Genomic DNA, 23894 nt, shown 5'->3' on the forward strand with positions numbered 1-23894 from the left:
CCTTTGATTAAGGGTCTTAGGCCTATAAAAGCCACATTTATTATTCGATTTTGCTGAAATTTGGGACAGCGAGTTGTGTTTGGCCTTTCGACATCCTTTTTCAATTTGGCAAAAATCGGTTCAGATTTGGATACAGCTACCATATTGACCGATCTCTCGATGTAAGGTTTTGGGCCCATACAAAGCGCATTTATTGTCCGATATCGCCGATTTTTTGGACAGTGAGCTGTGTTAGGCCCTTGGACGTTATTTTTCAATTTGGTTCAGATCGGTCCAGATTTGAATATAGCTGCCATATAGACCGATCTCTAGATTTAAAAGTTTTTGCCCCATAAAAGGCGCATTTTTTGTCCGATATCGTCGAAATTTGGGGCAGTGGGTTAAGTTGAGCTCCTCGACATATTCCTGCAATTTGGCCTAGGTCGATCAAGATTTGTATAAAGCTGCCATATACACCGATCTCTCGATTTAAGGTTTTGGGCCCATAAAAGGCGCATTTATTGCCTGATTTCGCCGAAATTTGGGACAATGAGTCATGTTAGGTCCTTCGACATCCTTCCTCAATTTGGCCCGCTGATCTATTTAAGATAGAAGTCGACATGCTGATAAGGCATATGCATTAACTTGTCTGCGCAATCTGGTTAGAAGAACGCATACCAGATGATTGGAACCTCAGCATATTATGTCCCGTATACAAGAAAGGAAACAAGACGGAATGTGCCAACTACAGAGGAATAAGTCTCCTCCCCCCATCGCATACAAGATACTCTCGAGCGTACTGTGTGAAAGATTTAAACCTAAAGTCAATGAGATAGTTGTACTCTATCAATGTGGCTTTAGACCTGGTAAATCCATCCTGTACCAGATATTCACACGGTGGCAAATCTTGGAAAAAAACCGAGATGGGTAAATCATCATCTACCATCTCTTAGTTGACTACAAAGCCGCTTTCGATACCCCTTACTTTCAAAGGTATTTCAAGCCATGTCTGAGTTTGGTATCCATGCAAAATTAATGAGATTCTGCAGGATGGCATTTGCTGATATGCGTTCCTCAGTAAGAATAGGAAAGAATCTCTCCGAATCATTTAATACCAAACGAGGTTTCAGACAAGGAGACAGCCTATTGTGTGATCTCTTTAATATCATGCTGGAGAAGATTATACGAGATGCAGATGTGAATAGATATGGCACACTAATCACAAGAGAACGCATGCTACTCGCCTATGCCCATGACATCGATATCATCGGTCGTCTACAGGAAGTAGTAACTGCAGCCTTTAAAAGAATCGAAAGAGAATCAGTGAAAATGGGTCTGGCAGGAAATGGAAATAATTCGAAATGGATGGTCTCAACTCCCAAAACGCCTTGTGCAACCGAGCAAAACTGAAAACTTTTCACATGAACATTCCCATAAGGAACAGGGGCAAACTTCTCACATGTCAATGAGTGCAGTCCGATTCAAATTTAAGCTCAATGATAAGGGGTCTCCTTTTTATAGCCGACACATCTTTGGAAAAAAAGTTTTACATGGCATAGTACCTCACAAATGTTGCCAGCATTAGGAGGAGAAAACCACAGCTGAAATTTTTATACCCTCCACCATAGGATGGGGGGTATACTAATTTCTTCTTTCTTTTTGTAACTATTCGAAATATTCGTCTGAGACCCCATAAAGTATATATATTCTTGATCGTCGCAACATTTTATATCGATCTAACCATGTCCGTCCGATCTAACCATGTGCGTCCGTCCGTCTGTCAGTCGAAAGCACGCTAACTTCCGAAGGAGTAAAGCTAGCCGCATGAAATTTTGCACGAATACTTTTTATTACTGTAGGTCGGTTGGTATTGTAAATGGGCCATATCGGTCCATGGTTTGATATAGCTGCCATATAAACCGATCTTGGGTCTTGACTTCTTGAACCTCTAGGGGGCGCAATTCTCATCCGATTTGACTGAAATTTTGCACATAGTGTTTTAGTATCACTTCTAACAACTGTGCTAAGTATGTTTCAAATCGGTTCATAACCTGGTATAGCTGTCATATAAACCGATCTTGGGTCTTGACTTCTTGAGCCTCTAGAGAGCGCAATTCTTATCCGATTGGAATGAAATTTTGCACGACGTGTTTTGTTATAATATCCAACAACTGTGCCAAGTATGGTTCAAATCGGTTCATAACCTGATAAAGCTGCCATATAAAAAGATCTGGGATCTTGACTTCTTGAGCCTCTAGAGGTCGCAATTATTATCCGATTTGCCTGAAATTTTGTACGACGGATGCTCTCATGACCATCAACATACGTGTTTATTATGGTCTGAATCGGTCAGCTCCCATATAAATCTATCTCTCTATTTTACTTCTTGAGCCCTCAAAGGGCGCAATTCTTATTCAAATTGGCTGACCTTTTACACAGGTCTCCAACATACAATTTCTAGTCTAAACCGGATCATATCTTGATATCGCTCTAGTAGCAGAGAAAATCTTTTCTTATATCATTTTTTGCCTGAGAAGATATGCCGGGAAAAGAACTCGACAAATGCGCTCCATGGTGGAGGGTATATACGATTCGGCCTGGCCGAACTTAGCACGCTTTTAATTGTTTCTGATGTTCTCGCCAGGATTTGAACCCAGTTGTTCAGCGTCATAGGCGGACATGCTAACCTCTGCGTTACGGTGGCCTCCATACACAACCGAGCAGATAAAGTAAATTTGAACCCAGGTGTTCAGCGTCATAGGCGGACATGGTAACCTCTGCGTTACGGTGGTTTCCATACACAACCGAGCAGATAAAGTAAATGGAGATAGTTGGGAATAACCACTTTGAGATAGTCAGCAACTTTATCTACCTCGGCACCGTCGTAACCGAAACGAATGGCACCAGTTTTGAGATAAAGCAAAGAATAATACTGGAAAACAGATGCTACATTCGCCTCGACAGATGAAGATTACACTAAACAAGACACTGATACTATCCGTGTTGTTATATGATTCTGAGTCAGTGTTTGGAGTATTTGAGGCAGTGCTTGAAGTATTTGAGAGAAAGATTCTTCGTAAAATATATGGACCAGTTTGCGTTAATGGACAAAATGTATATTGACGATAGCATGGTTACACGTATCAAAATGCAACTTCTGCGTTGGCCAGGTCATGTTGTCAGAATGGATGACTTCTTCATTCCCCAGCAAATAAGTCTTTTGAAGGCAAACACGGTGGTACATGCAAACCGCGAAGACCAAAAGCCCGAAGGAAAGATCAAGTTGTGGGAGATATCTCGAAACTTGGTGTCAGAGATTTTAGAATGAGTGCAGAAGGTCGAGGCGCTTGGAACGCTAGTGGAACAAATGTTCTGCCATAGCCAATTAAAGCCAATGGATGTCACCGTAGCGCAGAGGTAGCATGTCCGCCTATGACGCTGAACGCCTGGGTTCGAATCCTGGCGAGACCATCAGAAAAAAAAATGTCTGCGGTAGTTTTCCCCTCCTAATGCTGGCAACATTTGTGAGGTACTATGCCATGTAAAACTTCACTCCAAAGAGGTGTCGCACTGCGCCATGCCGTTCGGACTCGGCTATTTTAAGGAGGCCCTTTATCATTGAGTTTAAACTTGAATCGGACTGCACTCATTGATATGTGAGAGGTTTGCCCATGTTTCTTAGTGGAATGTTCATGGGAAAAATTTGCCATTTGCAAGTAAATTTTTTGATTTTCCATTTCAAAAATTTCTAATCAACAGCGTTGTTGGTGGGCATCCCTTTTACTATGTTGTCCAGCAGGCTGTTCAATAAACACGCACATACACTCAAGTCCCACATCCACTTACAAAAATAAATCGCCTTTAACACGCACATCCAGCCTATGGCATTGAGCCATGGAGCAAGTCCTGCTTTTCTTGTCCCGTTGTTAGTTATGCACATAGGCAGGACTTTGTTGGCCTTATTATTGGCAAATTGATGTTGTTCTTTATTCTTATGCCATGTTGTCGTTGTTGCTGTAGTTCTTGATGTTGTTTGACTTTGTTTGCAGCAATATTGGCGTTGTTGTTGCCATTGCCGTTTTCTTCCTTTTAACAATACGAAGACTGTGATGAGCCTAATTAAATTAATTACTCAATCGCAGTAACTTCCACTACCATCATCAGCACCTTCACTGCCATCATCATCCTCACATCCCCTCGCACCGCTTTCAACATTAACAACAACAAAAAAAGCTGTTGGCACAAGTTGAAGTAACTATTAGCTTCTTGTGTTTGGCAGGCATGGTAGAAACTAGGGCCATTACAAACTATACCTATGTTGCGAAAACTCTTGAATTAGCTTTTGAAGTTCTGGGTTTTGTTTTTTTTGTTCTTTATTGCTTTTGCTGGAAAATTGATTACATCCTGCCAACGCGCATACAAAGTTATACTCATATTGGTGTTTTATATGAGTTCTACTCATGTTATCGAATAGTTTATGGGGGGTTTATTTTTTTTTTTTTTCTTGCAGGTGATACTAATTATGTAGATGTAGTTTATATGAGTAGTATAATAAAGCTATTTTAACGTAAATAACATACGTTTGAGGGGGTGAGTGTGAATTTGGTAATATTTTATGTTTGAGAAAGGTGCGTTGATATACGTAAGGCAACAATCAGTGTAGGAACTAGGGCAATGTAAAGTTTCGTATTTCTACTTATTTTAGACAGATAAGACAAAGTTGAAGACAAATTTAAGTTAAAATACAGATTCCATTAAATTCTACTTAAGCAGATTTCCATGTTGAAAGTTATGGCAGAAATGAGCATATAAAATTTCTACTTATTGGTTGGGAACTAAGTTTTGCATGTGCTTATTTTAGCTAACCTATGTGGAACGAGTGTTGAAGAAGTCGAATTGAAAGATCAATTCATAGAAGTTGGATGAATATGCATAGAAGCAGAGGACTACAAACTAGGGAAGCGACTTTGGGAAATTTGAAGATTGCGATAAGGGACTAAAGTAAAAAGTCTTTGATGGTTGTAGTTAATTCAAAATTTTCCCATGAACATTCCATTAAGCAACAGGGGCAAATTTCTCATATATCAATGAGTGCTGTCCTATTCAAATTTAAGCCGCAGTGCGACATCTCTTTGGGTAGAAGTTTTAACAACGCATAGTACCTTACAAATGTCATCAGCATTAGGAGGGAATAGATTAGGTTAGGTAGAAATGGCAGTCCTTTACAATCTCACTTAGATAATTTTAGGTCCATTGTGATGTCACAGAAGCGACACACCAAGACCTATGGTGGGAATCGAACCCACGACCCCGCACTGGTAATGCGAGCACGCTACCAACTCGCCTACCGGAGAAGGGATCAAATCAGCTGAAAAATTGTATATGATTTACTCTCCAGAATTCGAGCTCAAGTGTTCAGTGGCACAGACGGACTTGCTAGTCTTTTATTCAAAAATCACAGTACTTTTCCAATACCGCCTGGTATTATTTTGTTCGCGTCATTGGCAAAGATTAAAAAAAAATAGTAAAAAGGCGTTAAGTTCGTCTGGGCCGAACTTTGGATACCCACCACCTCTGGTATATATCTAAAACACCTCTCATCAAAATTCGGTGGAAATTGCATACCTTATGTCCCATATCAGTTATATCGAAATATGTTCCGATTTGGACAAAATATTAATAAGTACAGTAGACATATCTATATATCCTTTAAGGGCCAAGACTTTAAATCGAGCGATTGGTCTATATGGCAGCTATATTCAGCTATATTCAACTCTGGACCGATCAGGGCCAAATTGCAGACGAACGTCGAAGAGTCTAACGTAACTTACTGTCTCAAATTTCAGCGACATCGGACAATGAATACGCTTTTGATGGCCCCAAACCTAAAACCGAGAGATCAGTCTGTATGGCAGCTGTTTCTAAATCTGGACCGATTAGTGCTAAATAAAAGAAGGATGTCGAAGGGCCTAACACAACTCACTGTTCCAAATTTCAGCAAAATCGGATAATAAATGTGGCTTTTATGGGCCTAAGATCCTAAATCGGCTGATCGGTCTATATGGCAGCTATATCCAAATCTTAACCGATCTGGCCCAAATTGATGAAGAATGTCACTGTTCATCAAAATCTGATAATAAATGTGGCTTTTATGGGCCTAAGACCCTAAATCGGAGGATCGCTCTATATGGCAGCTATATACAAATCTGGACCGATCTATGCCAAATTGACGAAAGATGTCAAAGGGCCTAACATAACTCACTGTCCAAAATTTCAGGAAGATCGGATAATAAATGTAGCTTTTATGTGCCTAAGACCCTAAATCGGAGGATCGGTCTATATGGCAGCTATATCCAAATCTACACCGATCTGAGCCAAATTAACGAAGGATGTCGAAGGGCCTAACACAACTCACTGTCCCAAATTTTGGCAAAATCGGGCAATAAATTTGCCTATTATGGGCACAAGATCTTAAATCGAGAGATCGGTCTATATGGCAGCTATATCCAAATCTGAACCGATCTGAGTCAAATTGAAATTGAAATTGACCAAGGATGTCGGAGGGCCTAAGACAACTCACAGTCCCAAACTTCAGCAAAATCGGATAATAAATGTGGCTTTTATGGGCCTAAGACCCTTAGGCCATATTGACTGAGGATGTCGAAGGGCCTAAGACAACTCACTGTCCCAAATTTCAGCAAAATCCGATAATAAATGCGGCTTGTATGGGCCTAAGACCCAAAATCGGCGGATTGGCCTATATGTTGGCTATATCAAGATATAGTCCTATATAGCCCATATTCGAACTTAACCTGCTTATGGACAAAAAATAATCTGTGCAAAGTTTTAGCTCAATATCTCTGTTGTTAAAGACTGTACAACAGACGGACAGACGGACGGACGGACCTAGCTTTGTCCTTCCGTCGTCGTAGATTATTACGTTGATCAAGAAATGGATATTTCGATTTGTTGCAAACGGAATGACAAAATGAATATACCTTCATCCTTCGCTGGTGGGTACAAAAAGGTCTATGGGGACCATCTACTTGAAATATTGGGTTGCCCAAAAAGTAATTGCGGATTTTTTAAAAGAAAGTAAATGCATTTTTAATAAAACTTTGAATGAACTTTAATCAAATATACTTTTTTTACACTTTTTTTCTAAAGCAAGCTAAAAGTAACAGCTGATAACTGACAGAAAAAAGAATGCAATTACAAATATATGAAAAATACGCAATTACTTTTTGGGCAACCCAATAGGAAGGACCTGTGGATCATTATTAATGCAGTATCAAGTGTGATCCGATTTTGAAAGTAGATAACAAATATACCAAGCAAATTTACTAAGATGGGTATTAAATTGAACCATAACTCTCAATGCCTTTAAGATCTGGGTGCAAGCCTCAAAATATGTATTAACAAAAGCAAACTATTTTTCAAAAGGCTTTTTAGGGTGTAGCGAAACCTGCCGGGCCAGGTTTCGCAGTCTGTAACACCAATTTTTTTGTAGACCATTCTAAGTTGGTTCCAGTTTCTATATTGGTGAAGACATTTTTGTCTTTAGCAACTAAATTCGAAAGACTTACTACCCCACAAAAGCCACTTAAACATTGAGAATGTGGTGTAGCCACAACCAATAGATAGTTTGCAATGCCTTCCCATTCCTATATTCGCCTAATGATTGTCTTTACTTTCTTGCACTTAGACATTAGTTTTGCCTTGCCTCAAACAAAAGTTTTCTTTGCCCATATTACAAAAAGACCGGAAGCATTGGTTAATGTCAGGACAATGTCCAAGTTTTAATCACAAATTTATTTGCATTTCGATTTATAGTTCAGTGCACTGCTACTATCTTGACCGGACTTGAGCATTACTATTTTAAATATTTAATTTCCGCATTTTCTGTGTAATAGAAAATATTTATCATTACAACTTTATAATGTAGATGATGATGATGATGACGACGGGGACTTCGCTTGCCATTGTTTCATCCTTTTCCTAGGCGATACACTATCCATTATAATGCTATGGCACACTAATACACTCACACACACGCTAGCTAGCTATCACGTATTGTCATTCGCATTGTCTCCAGTTGGTATTTGTGGTAGATTTCAACTTGGAAAACTTTATTACAACTTTCTCTGGGCTGAAGACGATGCATAACAAAACTAAGAGGTCCTTATGGCCAACAAGCACGAATTCCATTTACATAGATTTGCAGGCCGCACTAGATTTCTGCACCCCCCCCCCCCCCCCCCCATCTATCCTCAATGGTAGGGGAGGTGGGCGTGTAGCAAGATGACATTAAAATGGCCAGAGCAAACGGAAAGCATTGCTACGACATTCATTTGCTTGCCAACACTCTCCAAAGTCTCATAATTTTCAATCACCATAAAATGTAGTTGTTGCCAAGTCCGGTTTAGTTTAAAGTTACAGCAGCACGTTGCTACAACAGTAACAGAAGTAGCAACGATGCCAACAGCAGCAGTCCCACTTGTTCAGCATTAAGAAAATGATGGCATGGTTAACCCTAGGCGGCCAAGGGTCAGTGTTGCCATCCTCTAAGCATTCTCAGTTGGTAAGGTGATACGATACGATCGAAGGGGTAGAACTAGCCGCTTGAAATTTTGCACACATACTTTTTATACCCAACACCGAAGGATGGGGGTATATTCATTTTGTCATTCCGTTTGCAACACATGGAAATATCCATTTCCGACCCTATAAAGTATATATATTCTTGATCAGCGTAAAAATCTAAGACGATCTAGACATGTCCGTCTGTCTGTCTTTCAAAATAGAGATATTGAGCTGAAATTTTGCACAGATTCTTTTTTTGTCCATAAGCAGGTTAAGTTCGAAGATGGGCTATATCGGACTATATCTTGATATAGCCCCCATACAGACCGATCCTCCGATTTAGGATCTTGAGCCCATAAAAGCCACATTTTTTATCCGATTTTGCTGAAATTTGGGACAGTGAGTTGTGTTAGGCCCTTCGACATTCTTCGTCAATTTGGCCCAGATCGGCTCAGATTTGGATATAGCTGCCATATATACCGATCCTCCGATTTGGGGTCTTGGGCCCATAAAAGCCACGTTTATTATCCGATTTTGCTGAAATTTGGAACAGTGAGTTGCCTTAGGCCCTTCGACATCTTTCTTCTATTTGGTCCTGATCGGTCGAGATTTGGATATAGCTGCCATATATACCGATCCTCCGATTTGGGGTCTTGGGCCCATAAAAGCCACATTTATTATCCGATTTTGCTGAAATTTGGGACAGTGAGTTGCCTTAGGCCCTTCGACATCTTTCTTCTATTTGGTCCTGATCGGTTCAGATTTGGATATAGCTGCCATATAGACCGATCTCTCGATTTAAGGTTTTGGGCCTTTAAAAAGCGCATTTATTGTCCTATGTCGCCGAAATTTGGGACAGTGAGTTGTGTTGGGCCCTTCGATATTTGTCTTCAATTTGGCTCATATCGGTCTAGATTTGAATATAGCTGCCATATAGACCGATCTCTTGGTTGAACAATGACTTGTACTTATAAGCATTAGGTCTAAATCGGATGATATGTCTATATAGCTGCTATGGGGCATAAGGTATGAATTTTTTACTGGATTTTGACGAAAGCTGGTTCACATATATACCCGAGGTGGTGGGTATCTAAAGTTCGGTCCGGCCGAACTTAACGCCTTTTTGCTTTTTATTATTTTAGGTCGATTGGGATTGTAAGTGGGCCAAATCGGTCCATGTTTTGATATAGCTGCCATATAAACCGATCTTGGGTCTTGATTTCTTGAGCCTCTAGAGGGCGCAATTCAAATCCGATTTGACTGAAATTTTGCACGTGTTGTTTTGGTATGATTTCCAATAACTGTGCTGAGTATGGTTCAAATCAGTCCATGTTTTGATGTAGCTGCCATATAAACCGATCGTGGGTCTTGACTTCTGGAGCCACTAGAGGGCTCAATTCTTATCCGATATGGCTAAAATTTTGCATTTGGTGTTTTGTTATGACTTCCAATAACTGTGCTAAGAATGATGCAAATCGATACATAACCTGACATAGCTGCCATATAAACCAATCTTGAATCTTGACGTCTTGAGCCTTTAGAGGGCGCAACTCTGGTTAAGTTCTTAAACGGGCCAAATCGGACCATATTTGGATATAGCTGCTATAAAGACCGATTTTCGGATAATGGGTACAATGCCCATAAGAACCTTTTTTTCATCCGATTTTTCTGAAATTTGAAACAGTGAGTAGTTTAAGCCTTCCCGACAATTGACCCAAATATGGTCCAGATCTCCCGATAGGGGGTCTGAAGACCATAAAAGCTTCATTTTTTATCCGATTTCGTTGAAATTTGCAACAGTGAGTTATTTTAAGCCTTCCGACATATGACCTAAATATGTATCAGTTCGGTCCATATTTAGATATAGCTGCCATATAGACCGATCTCCCGATAAAGGGTCTGAAGGCCATAAAAACTTTATTTACTACCCGATTTCGCTGAAATTAGCAACACTGATTTATTTTAAGCCTCCCGACATCTGATCTAAATACGGTTCAGATCGGACTATAGTTAGATATAGCTACCATATAAACCGATCCCACGATAAGGGGTCTGAAGGCCATAAAAGCTTTATTTTTTACCAGATTTAGCTGAAAATTGGAACAGTGTCCAGTTTTAAGCGTCTCAACATCCGACCTAAATATGGTACAGATCGGACTATATTTAGATATAGCTGGCACATGGACCAATCCCCCCATGAAAAGTCTGAAGGCCACAAAAGCTTTATTTTTTAACCGATTTCGCTGAAATTTAAAACAATTGGTTATTTTAAGCCTCCCGACATCTGATAAGAATATGGTTTAGATCGAACTATATTTAGATAAAGCTGCCATATAGTCTGATCCCCCGTTAAGGGGTCTGAAGCTCATAAAAGCTTTATTATACCCTCCACCATAAGATGGGGGGTATACTAATTTCGTCATTCTGATTGTAACTACTCGAAATATTCGTCTGAGACCCCATAAAGTATATATATTCTTGATCGTCGTGAAATTTTATGTCGATCTAGCCATGTCCGTCCGTCTGTCCGTCCGTCCGTCCGTCCGTCCGTCCGTCCGTCCGTCCGTCCGTCCGTCCGTCCGTCCGTCCGTCCGTCTGTCTGTCGAAAGCACGCTAACTTCCGAAGGAGTAAAGCTAGCCGCTTGAAATTTTGCACAAATACTTCTTATTAATGTAGGTCGGTTGGTATTGTAAATGGGCCATATCGGTCCATGTTTTGATATAGCTGCCATATAAACCGATCTTGGGTCTTGACTTCTTGAGCCTCTAGAGTGCGCATTTCTTATCCGATTGGGATGAAAATTTGCACGACGTGTTTTCTTATGATATTCAACAACTGTGCCAAGTATGGTTTAAATCAGTTTATAACCAGATATAGCTGCCATATAAACCGATCTTGGGTCTTGACTCCTTGAGCCTCTAGAGAGCGCAATTCTTATCCGATTGGAATGAAATTTTGCACGACGTGTTTTGTTATGATATCCAACAACTGTGCCAAGTATGGTTCAAATCGGTTCATAACCTGATATAGCTGCCATATAAACCGATATTGGGTCTTGACTTCTTGAGCCTCTGGTGTGCGCAATTCTCATCCGATTGGAATGAAATTTTGCACGACGTGTTTTGTTACGTTATCCAACAATTGTGCCAAGTATGGTTGAAATCGGTCGATTACCTTATATAGCTGTCATATAAACCGATCTTGGGTCTTGACTTCTTGAGCCTCTAGAGGGCGCAATTCCTATCCGATTTGAATGAATTTTGGCACGTAGTATTTTGTTATGATATCCAACAACTGTGCCAAATATGGTTCAAATCGGTTCATAAACTGATATAGCTGTCATATAAACAGATCTGGGGACTTGACTTCTTGAGCTTCTTGAGGGCGCAGTTCCTATCCGATTTGGCTGAAATTTAGCAAGACGTTTTTTATTGTTACTTTCAACAACTATGTCAAATAAAGTACAAGTCGGTTCATAACCCGATATAGGTGCCATATTAACCGATCTGGGATCTTGACTTCTTGAGCCTCTAAAGGTCGCAATTATTATCCGATTTGCCTGAAATTTTGTACGACGGATTCTTTTATGACCATCAACATACGTGTTTATTATGGTCTGAATCGGTCCATAGCCCGATGCAGCTCCCATATAAATCGATCTCTCTGTTTTTCTTTTTGAGCTCACAAAGAGCGCAATTCTTATTCGAATTGGCTAACATTTTACACAGGTCTCCAACATATAATTTAATTGTGGTCCAAACCGGACCATATCTTGACATCGCTCTAATAGCAGAGCAAATCTTTTCTTATATCCTTTTTTGCCTAAGAAGAGATGCCGGGAAAAGAACTCGACAAATGCGATCCATGGTGGAGGGTATATAAGATTCGGCCCGGCCGAACTTAGCACGCTTTTACTTGTTTTTTATCTGATTTCGCTGAAATTTGAAACGGTAAGCAGTTTTAAGCCTCCCGACATCTGACCCGAATATGGTATAGATCGGACTATGTTTAGATATAGCTGGCATATAGACCGATCCCCCAATAAAGGTTCTGAAGCCCATAAAAGCTATATTTGTTAACCGATTTCGCTGAAATTTAAAACAATAGGTTATTTTAAGCCTACCGCCATCTAACCAAAATATGGTACAGATCGGACTATATTCAGATATAGCTGACATATAGACCGATTCCCCGATAAGGGGTCTGAAGGCCATAAAAGCTTTATTTTTTTTCTGATTTCGCTGAAGTTTGGAACAGTAAGCAGTTTAAAGCCTCTCAACATCCGACACAAATATGATACAGATCGGATTTTATTTAGATATAGCTGCCATATAGACCGATTTCCCGATAAAGGGTCTGAAGGCCATAAAAGCTTTTTTGTTAACCGATTTCGCTGAAATTTAAAACAATGAGTTATTTTGAGCCTCCCGACATCTGACCCGAATATGGTATAGATCGGACTATGTTTAGATATATCTGCCATATAGTCCAATCCCCCGATAAAGGGTCTAAAGCTTTATTTTTTATCCGATTTTGCTGAAATTGTTAATGGTGCGCAGTCTTAAGCCTCCCAACATCCAACCTAAATATGGTACAGAGGCCCATAAAAGCTTTATTTTTTATCCGATTTCGTTGAAATTTGAAACAGTGGGTAGTTTTATGTCTCCCGACGTCCATTCCAAATATAGGTTGTATCGGACCATATTTAAATATAACTTCCATACAGAGCGATCTGCCGATTAAAGGTCTGAAGCCCATAAAAACTTTATTTTTTATTCGATTTCGCTGAAATTTGAAATAAAAAATTTAACAGTGACTTATATCGATTAGACCACTCAATGTCCGTACCAAATTTGGGTGCATAATTTATCCAATTTTCACCAGATTGTGGCGAAAGGGGTTTTATATATACACCCGAGGTGGTGGGTATCCAAAGTTCGATCCGGCCGAACTTAATGCCTTTTTACTTGTTTTTAATTTATTTTAATTTTTTCAATGCAACTATATTTGGTAACACTGCTTAGAGCGTTAACAACCACAAGCTTCAAAAAAATCGCCAACGTCTCCCTACCAGCTGGCCATGATGACAAAGCAAATAAAACGGATTTGTTGCTCGCTGCACGGATTGTACAATTATAGAACGGTGTGACGGGCTCTGCTCTCTGCTTGTCTGTCAGTGCCTCCTTCCATTAGTTTGTATGACCGTGTAATAATGGTCGTGATCATGAAAATCTCTGCAACCGGTCTGTTGCAAATAAAACTATTAACGTCTATTTATGGCCTTGTAGAAATTTTTTTGGCCACTACCAAAGCAGACACTTCATATTTGCCATCGAGCCTAGTTGGAATAGTCAGTCGGCTGTTGTAAATGTTGTCCCTGTCGTCATAGTCTGTTTGTTGTCCTTCACCCTGTTTGCTATACTTCTAAGCAAACAAATTAAAAAGGAAGTTCCAAAAAGTTCATTCTCAAAAGTTTGTCTCTGGTTGCCAGAAAAAAAGGAAATGAATTAAAATAAAGGAAATTATGTCGCAATTTTTTCCCTCACTTTACCATTTGCTGTTGGGTTGGTACGAATGTGGGTGTGTGTTTGGTTTATATTAAATGAATGTGATCAACTTCTACGTGGCAAAATCGTAAAACGTTTCACTGGGAACGGATAATAAAGTTGTAATTAAGATGTACTTTAAACGCAAGGACCAGCACCAGCGGTGATCTGAGCCAAAAAGCATGGCAGTTTAGGGAGGCCACACTTGAGTGCGAGTTTATAGCAGGCCTTGAACGTTAATAGGCTCTTTTCGGTTATGGAAAAAGGAAGGGCCATATAAATACACACTTAGAGATTTTGCTTGGAGTACATAAACATGAAAGTGTTTCATTTCCTTTTGGCATGAAATTCTGGTTCTCATAGCAAATTTGTTAAGTTAATGAGAAATATAATTTTTTTTTGGTTTTTTGTGCAAATTTGAAGTATCGTGCTAAAATTCCAGCAACGAAGGGGGAATTCCTAGTTGATTTGGCAAGTGGATATTTTTGTACTGTTTCTAGTTGACACCGTATAACATCCAGATAATGCTACTTATTAATCGTAGTACCATGCGGCAAAACTCACTATGCAATAACCCATGGAATCGAAGAAAACTGAACAAAACTTTGATCTTTACCCGTTTTTATACCCACCACCGAAGGATGGGGGTATATTTATTTTGTTATTCCGTTTGCAACATATCGAAATATCCATTTCCGACCCTACAAAGTATATATATTATTGATCGTGGTAAAAATCTAAGACGAAGTAGCCATGTCCGTCCACGTGTCCGTCCGCCCGCCCATGTGTCCGCCTATCTGTTGAAATCACCCTACCGTTTTTGCACAGATTCTTTTTCCGTCCATAGGAAGGTTAAGTTCGAAGATGGGCTATATCGGACTATATCTTGATTTAGCCCCCATATAGACCAATCCGCCGATTTACGGTCTTACGCCCATAAAAGCCACATTTATTATCCGATTTAAATAAAAGCGGACCCTGCCCCTTACCTGAAATTCTCAAAAACGCCAGATCTCGGTGATGGGTGCACCGATTTAATCAAAATTGTATGGCACCTTATGGTACATCAAGAACACGAAATTGGTAAACAACTTTGGGGTCAAATAACCTGGGGGGACGCCCCATCCCAAATCCCATTCGAACGGACATGTTTACCGATTGGTACAATATGGGTATCAAATGAAAGATATTTAAGAGTAGATGGCGAACTTGGCATAAAAATGACAACCCAAAAAAATAGAAATTTATTTTTTGGTATCTGAGGGCCCTTCCCACCGCCCAAAACCCCCCAGTAAGACGTATTTACAGATTGCCACAATATGGGACTCAAATGAAAGGTATTTGGGAGTTAAATACGAATATGGTATTAAAAATTGGGTCCAAGTTCTTAGGAGGCTATACCAGGCTCTAACACGCCCTAAAAGTAGCACCCAAAATCGAAAGTGGACCGATCAGGGCAAAATGAGATTCAAATGAAAGGTATTTGGGTGTAGAGTATGACAAAACATTGGATCCAAGTATCAAGGCAGCCGTCCAAAAGGTATTCTGAAGTAGAATAAGAATATGACGTGCAAAATTAAATCCGATTATTTAAGGCACCGCCTCAAGCCCAAAACCGCACCAAAAGTACCTCCCAAATTCAAAAGTGGGTCACGTCCTGCCGTTCAGCAGGACATGCAGATTGCCACAATAAAGGACTCAAATCACATAGTCTTTTTATACCCACCACCGAAGGATGGGGGTATATTCATTTTGTCATTCCGTTTGCAACACATCGAAATATACATTTCCGATCCTATAAAGTATATATATTTTTGATCAGCGTAAAAATCTAAGACGATCTAGACATGTCCGTCCGTCTGTCCGTCTGTCTGTTGAAATCACGCTACAGTCTTTAAAAATAGAGATATTGAGCTGAAATTTTGCACAGATTCTTTTTTTTCCATAAGCAGGTTAAGTTTGAAGATGGGCTATATCGGACTATATCTTGATATAGCCCCCATATAGACCGATCCGCCGATTTAGGGTCTTAGGCCCATAAAAGCCACATTTATTATCCGATTTTGCTGAAATTTGGGACAGTGAGTTGTGCTAGACCCATAGACATCCTTTGTCAATTTGGCTCAGATCGGTTCAGATTTGGATATAGCTGCCATATAGACCGATCTTCAGATTTAGGGTCTTAGGCCCATAAAAGCCACATTTTATATCCGATTTGGATGAAATTTGGGACAGTGAGTTGTGCTAGACCCATAGACATCCTTCGTCAATTTGGCTCAGATCGGTCTAGATGTGGATATAGCTGCCATATAGACCGATCCTCCGATTTAGGGTCTAAGGCCCAAAAAAGACACATTTATTATCCCATTTCGCTGAAACCTGGGACAGTGAGTTGTGCTAGGCCCTTCGACATATTTCTTCAATTTGGTTCAGATCGGTTCAGATTTGGATATAGCTGCCATATAGAACGATTTCTTGATTTATGGTTTTGGGCCCATAAAATGCTCATTTATGGTCCGATGTCGCCGAAATTTGGGACAGTGAGTTAAGTTAAGCCCCTTGATATACTTCTGCAATATCGCACAGATCGGTCCAGATTTTGATATAGCTGCCATATAGACCGATATCTAGGTTTTAGGTTTTGGGGCCATAAAAGACGCATTTATTGTCCGATGTCGCTGAAATTTGGGACAGTGCTTTGTGTTAGGCTCTTCGACATTTTTATGCAACTTGGCCCAAATCGGTCCAGATTTGGATATAGCTGCCATGTAGACCGATATCTCGTTTTAAAGTCTTGGCCCCATAAAAGGCGCATTTATAATCCGATTTCACTGAAATTTGGCACAGTGACTTATATTAGGCTTTTCGACATCCATGTCGTTTATAGTTGAGATCGGTTTATTTTTAGATATAGCTAGTGTACTTATAAGTATTTGGTCCAAATCGGAACATATTTGGATACAACTGATATGGGACATAAGGTACGAAATTTTCAGCGAATTTTGATGAAAGGTGGCTTACACATATACCCGAGGTGGTGGGTATCCAAAGTTCGGCCCGGCCGAACTTAACGCCTTTTTACTTGTTTGTCTTAGAATCGGAATGACCGTCCCTCTCCTCCCAATAAAAAGAACACCAAAGTGTCATGCAGGACGACCAAGAACGTATTGTACTCAAATGAAAGGAAGTGTCAGAGGGCAATCCATCCTAGCCAAAAAAATAGATTTTAAAATAATATATGAAGCTCGATCACGATAGAATAGGACAACAATAAAAGGCCTTTGGTAGTAGAGTAAACTGTTTGCCCTCACATTGGGATAGACACAGGAGGACCCGCCAATCTTTAAAAATGTGGTATCCCAAATGGTAGCTTTGATGGATAGCCAATACAGAAAAATTAGTAAGTGTAGATCTGCAAGAGAAGCGTAGCCCCGAATCTCTTAAATCTCACTATGGGGCTAAAAAAATCGTGCTCTGGCACGATGCTGATATATTTCAGGGTCCGCCCCCTAATTATCTCTCCTCAAACCTGCCATGCCATGTCTACTATGGCAATGAGCCCCTTATTACCATTTAGCTACTCCAATCCACCTCAGAATGGACATATTTGTGGATTATGGCAAAAAGGGGCTCAAATCTGATATCTGGTATATGGCCAGTCTTGTTGGACACCAATTGCGGTTTCTAGGGGCTCGACATGTCAAAAAGGGTGAACGGTTTATATGAAAGCTATATCAGGTTATACACCGATGTGGACCATACTTTTTATAGTCATTGGAAGTCGTAACGGAATGTCATCTGCAAAGTTTCGACTCAATCGGATAATAATTGTAGCTCCTTGGGAGTCAAGCAGTCAAGCCGAAGGATTATTTTAAGTGGGAGTTATTTCGAAATTTAAAAAGTTATGGCCCATTTACAATCCCAAACGAACTACATCCACAAGAAGTATCATCGACCGCTATCGTGACTTCCACAGTTGGAGGGACATGGCTAGATCGACTCAGAATGTTGAGATGATGAAGAATATTTATACCTTAGAGGGTGCGAGGTCAATATTTCGTGGTGCTACAAATGGAATGACTAGATAACCATACTACCCATCATGGTGGGTAAAATTAATTTCATAAAGTTCCTTGAAAAGAAGCCATTTGACGAGATAATTGAAAATTAAATAGAATTTCATATCAATAGGTCTTGCAAATAGCCAACCTAAGATATACTCAAATAACAATAAACGTAATAGGAATATACTAACAACTAAAATGTCCTTTGGCAATATTTCAATAAATTACCTTGAAGCCATGGTAACAGTTGTTATTAAATTTATGCAAAATTATAAGGGTCACTTGTAACATGGCTACTTAATATGACAAAATCTCAATTAACCATAAATTCTCGTAATTGAAAAAGAATACACATATGTATAAATTGGGACTTAAGTATGAATACATAAAAGGTCCTTTTCCAAAAAAGGACAAGCCTTAATCGAAAACAAAAAAAAAAAAAAACAGGTTGCATTAATTGTTTCGGACATAGAAATATCGTTGAATTCATTGTGGCCCTTCTTCGCCTTAAAATGTGAATACGAATGAGATATACATAAGTTTATGGTCAATACCATAAACTTTTCTTTAATTACTATAGATATGTTACACATAAACGAGTGCCTTAAGCAGAAGCCAATAATCATTTTGTATTTCTTGGAGGACCCAAATGAAAAGGATAATTAATGCGGAATATTCTTACTCATATGAAGTAGGGTAAAGTGTTGTTTAAGAGGACATGCGGATGTTCTTCGGAAATCATTAGCAAGTTTGGAATGTGTGTCTTTTTGGCGAAATGTAATAATTGTGCAAAAAACAAGAGAAAACAAGTAAGAGTGTGCTAAGTTCGGCCGGGCCGAATATTATATACCCTCCACCATGGATCGCATTTGTCAAGTTCTATGCGCGGTATCTCTTATTAGGCAAACAAAGAAAATTGAATAAGATCTGTTATGATATTCGAGCTTTATCAAGTTATTGTCCGATTCGGACCACAAATGAATGTTGAACATTGTAGGTGTCATTGTGTAATATTTCAGTTCATTCGGATCAGTATTATGCCTTGTACGGGCTCAAGAAGCAAAATCGGTAGATAGGTTTATATGGGAACTGTATCAGGCCACTGATCGATTTAAACCATATAAGACACGTATGTTGAAGGTTATGAGAGAAGGCGTTGTACAAAATTTCTGCCAAATCGGATCAGCCAAAACGTCCTCTAAAGGCTCAAGAAGTCAAGATCCAAGATCGGTTTATATGGCAGCTATACCAGATTGGAAACCGATTTGAGTCATACTTAACACAGTTGTTGGAAGTGATACCAAAACATTACGTGCAAAATTTCAGACAAATCGGACGAGAATTGCGCCCTCTAGAGGCTCAAGAAGTCAAGACCAAAGATCGGTCTATATGTCAGCTATATCAAAACATGGACCGATATGGCCCATTTACAATCCCAACTGACCTACACTAATAAGAAGTATTTCTGCAAAATTTCAAACGCCTAGCTTTACCCTTTCGAAAGTAGGCGTGTTTTTGACACACAGACGAACGGGCGGACGGACGGATAGACTAGGTCGTATTTGTTATGGCTGTTAAAAGTCAGAAAAAGAAAACCATCTTCAGAATTGCAGGCAAATAAAGTAATAATTGCGCCCTCTAGAGGCTCAGAAATTGGAAAATTGGAAAATGGGTTAATAAGGCAGCTAAATCAGGTAATGACCCGATGTAGATGATACTTGGCACAGTTGTTGGAAATCATTCCAAAACGACATGTGCAAAATTTCAGCCAAATTGGATAAGATTTACGTCCTATAGATGCTCAAGAAGTCAAGACTCAAGATCGGTCTATATGGCAGCTATATCAATACATGAACCGATATGGCCTATATACAATGCCAACTGACCTACATTAATAAGAAGTATTTTTGTAAAATTTCAAGAGCCTAGCTTTACTCCTTCGCAAGTAAGCGTGATGAACAAACGGAACGAACGGAAGTCGACTATATCGACTTAAAATGTCATGACATATACCTTATAAGTCTTAGACGACTTTTTCGTCGGAATGTCGAAATTGGTATAGCCCCGTCCTTGAGCTTAAAACTAGAATCGGACTGCACTCATTGACATGTGAGAAGTTTGCTCTTATTCCTTTGTGGAATGTTCATGGGCAAAATTTGTAAATTTTGCATCGTCCGAATGACGAAATTGGTATAGCCCCGTCCTTGAGCTTAAAACTAGATTCAGACTGCACTCATTGATATATGAGAAGCTTGCTCCTATTCCTTAGTGGAATGTTCATGGGCAAAATTTGTAAATTTTGTATCCTATGGATTGTTTATATGCACTGTTTATATCCACTACCATCAGATGGAGAAATAACAAGCAAAAAGGCGTTAAGTTCGGCCGGGCCGAACTTTGGATCCCCACCACCTCGGGTATATATGTAAACCACCTTTCATCAAATTTCGGTGAAAATTTCATACCTTATACTCATATACCTCATACAGATCTGAACTATATACGAAACGATGTCCAAAAGCCGAACATAAGTCACTGTGTTAAATTGTAGTGAAATCTTTATAAATGCGCCTTTTATGGGGCCAAGGCTTTAAATCGAGATATCGGTCTACATGGCAGCTATATCCAAATCTGGACCGATTTGGGCCAAGTTGCATAAACATGTCGAAAAGCCTAACACAAAGCACAGTCCCAAATTTCGGCGAAAGCGGACAATAAATGCCTCTTTTATGGGCCCTAAACCTTAAATCGAGAGATCGGTCTATATGGCAGCTATATCCAAATCTGGACCGATCTGGGCAAAATTGAAGAAGGACGTCGAAGAGCCTAACCAAACTCACTGTGTCAAATTTCAGCGACATCGGACAATAAATGCGTCTTTTATCGCCCCAAAACCTAAAACCTAGATATCGGTCTATATGGCAGCTATATCCAAATCAGGACCGATCTGTGCGATATTGCAGAAGTATATCAAGGGGCTTAACTTAACTCACTGTTCAAAATTTCGGCGTCATCAGACAATAAATGAGCATTTTATGGGCCCAAAACCATAAATCAAGAAATCGGTCTATATGGCAGCTATACCTAAATCTGAACCGATCTGGACCAAATTGAAGAAATATGTCAAAGGGCCTAACACAACTCACTGTCCCAAATTTCAGCAAAAGCGGATATAAAATGTGGCTTTTATAGCCCTTACACCATAAATCGGAGGATCGATCTATATGGCAGCTATATCCAAATCTGGACCGATTTGAGCCAAATTAACGAAGGATGTCGATGGGCCTTACACAATTCACTGTCCCGAATTTCATCAAAATCGGATAATAAATGTGGTTTTTATGGGCCTAAGACCCTAAATCGGCGGATCGGTCTATATGGGGGCTATATCAAGATATAGCCCGATATAGCCCATCTTCGAACTTAACCTGCTTATGGACAAAAAAAGAATCTGTGCAAAATTTCAGCTCAATATCTCTATTTTAAAAGACTGTTCAACAGACAGACGGACAGACGGACGGACATGTCTAGATCGTCTTAGATTTTTACGCTGATCAAGAATATATATACTTTATAGGGTCGGAAATGGATATTTCGATGTGTTGCAAACGGAATGACAAAATGATTATACCCCCGTCCTTCGGTGGTGGGTATAAAAATTGTATGTGCAGACTCATCTAAACAAAGGATTAAAGTTAGGACAGGGAATAACAACTTTTCGAGTCACCCTAATAAACCTTCAGGCGTTGAAAAATAATGAAAATGATTGGATTTGTCAGTGCAACGCCATATTTCCATTACCGTCACATTCACATTGAGGTACAAATGAATATAAATTTTTTTGTTAATGATTTAAATTAGGTTGTGCCTTATCTGCAGTAGCCGTACATAAGGCTAAAGACCACAGGCATTCACAAACACAAAAAAAAAAACATTTTCTCCCAGCTCCCCTCCCAACGAAAACAAATCCCCTCCACTATGCTGTAATCACAGCAAAAACCATATCTACTTCAACATACATGGATGGACTCGTATCAGAGCCCACATTCATTTGCCAAGTATAAAATTTATAACAAAATTTGAATTGCAAATTTTTTTGCTGTCTTCTGGTCTTCTGGTTGGGAAACAAAAAGCAAAAAAGAAACATTACAACAAACCAGCTTGTATGGCGGTATGTTTGCTAAGGGAGACTTGCAAAGTAGTCTGCCATTATCATATATATTAGTGTACATCGACATCGACGCTGCTGACGACTCACTTCCGAGGATGGCCCATTAGCAGCAATCAGCCGAAAATGGAAATTGCCTCAATTCAAGAGGCAATTATAAAAAAAGGGTCATAAATAACTACAAAACACACAAGAAATTATGCAAGCCAAAAATGGAATAGAACACCCATGGAACTTAAAAGAAATGAAAACGGTTCAAATCTCAATCAGCACATAGGCCTAAATGCAGGTTGGTAACTGAGCAACGCCTTTGCTTCGATACTAAGGCAAAGGCAGAGCTTGCTAGGCTCCTCCAAAGGGTGTTGGTAAACATTGCCAATCCCTTGAAAAAAGCATAGAGAGCCATAAGTGCCTGTTTTCCATGCTAAGTTGGTAGCTGGCTTTCACATATACTCTGTTGTGAATTTGCAGATAGACGCCCTTTCCTTTTCCTAGCCTAACGGTAATTTACCATATATGTAATCTTTTTGTATAATTTGTAGCTTATTTAGTCAATATTAACATATTTACCTCATACTCTTGCGTACATCCTGTGGTTGTGGTGCTCTGGGTCTGTGCTTGCAGACCACCACAATGCCAGCCACAATAATCGATGTCACTATGACAGCTCCAATGGCCACCACGGCAGCCAATAGCAGCAGTGTTGATTGTTTTTCGGGACCACCACCCATGCTGGCGCCAGCTCCACTAATAGCTACACCAACATTACTGCTCACATGATGGGTGGTCTCGGCGGGCGTTGGATCCTCCGAGAGTATGGACTCATCTAAAAGTAGGCGGAGAAATAAACAAAAAAGTCAGATATATGATTTTATTAAAGGGTAAATGAAAAAAGTAAATAATTACCAAAGCGTGATTGAAAAATTAAATATAAATCATGGCAATTAAGCGGGTGATGTATGAGTGATTATATTGTGAATGAAAATCATACGCCCCCGGGGACGATAAATTATAATAAGCACGTGTGTGTCACCCATGTAAACTCATGTAAATAAATCATGGACTTAAATATTCAAAGAAAATTTTAAACATGGTCATATTTATAGACAAATTTTTAAATTGTAAACCAACATATGCAATAGATAGTATGGAATAAAATATAATATAAAATAAAATAAAAAAAGTAAGAACTCGCTAAGTTCGTCCGATTCGGACCATAAATGAATTGAATGCTAAACATTGCAGAAGTCATTGTGTAATATTTCACTCAATTCAGATAAGAATTGCACATTAAAGGAGCTCAAGAAGCAGAATAGGAAGATCGGTTTATATGGGAGCTGTGTCAAGCTATAGATCAACTCAGACCATATTAGACACATATGTTGAAGGTCATGAGAGAAGGCGTTGTACAAAATTTCGTCCAAATCGTATGAGAATTGCGCCCTCTAGAGGCTCAAGAAGTCAAGATCCCAGATATGTTTATAAGGCAGCAATATCAGGTTATGTACTGATTTGCGCCATACTTGCCGCAGTTGTTAAAAGTCATTTCAAAA

The 23894-nt window shown here is 39.5% G+C and overlaps 1 protein-coding gene across 4 annotated transcripts in view; it reads right to left on the minus strand.

The window, feature by feature from the left end:
* LOC106083864 (neural cell adhesion molecule L1) overlaps window positions 1-23894 on the minus strand; it is a 557698-nt gene that overhangs the window by 54271 nt on the left and 479533 nt on the right. For all 4 annotated transcript variants that reach the window (XM_059363589.1, XM_059363587.1, XM_059363588.1 and 1 more), the window contains exon 14: window positions 22912-23167. In XM_059363589.1, coding sequence (XP_059219572.1) covers window positions 22912-23167 — 256 coding nt within the window. The remainder of the gene's footprint in view (window positions 1-22911; window positions 23168-23894) is intronic.

Source organism: Stomoxys calcitrans, chromosome 2 (genome assembly GCF_963082655.1).
Source record: "Stomoxys calcitrans chromosome 2, idStoCalc2.1, whole genome shotgun sequence".
In the NCBI taxonomy this organism is placed as follows: Eukaryota; Metazoa; Arthropoda; class Insecta; order Diptera; family Muscidae; genus Stomoxys; species Stomoxys calcitrans.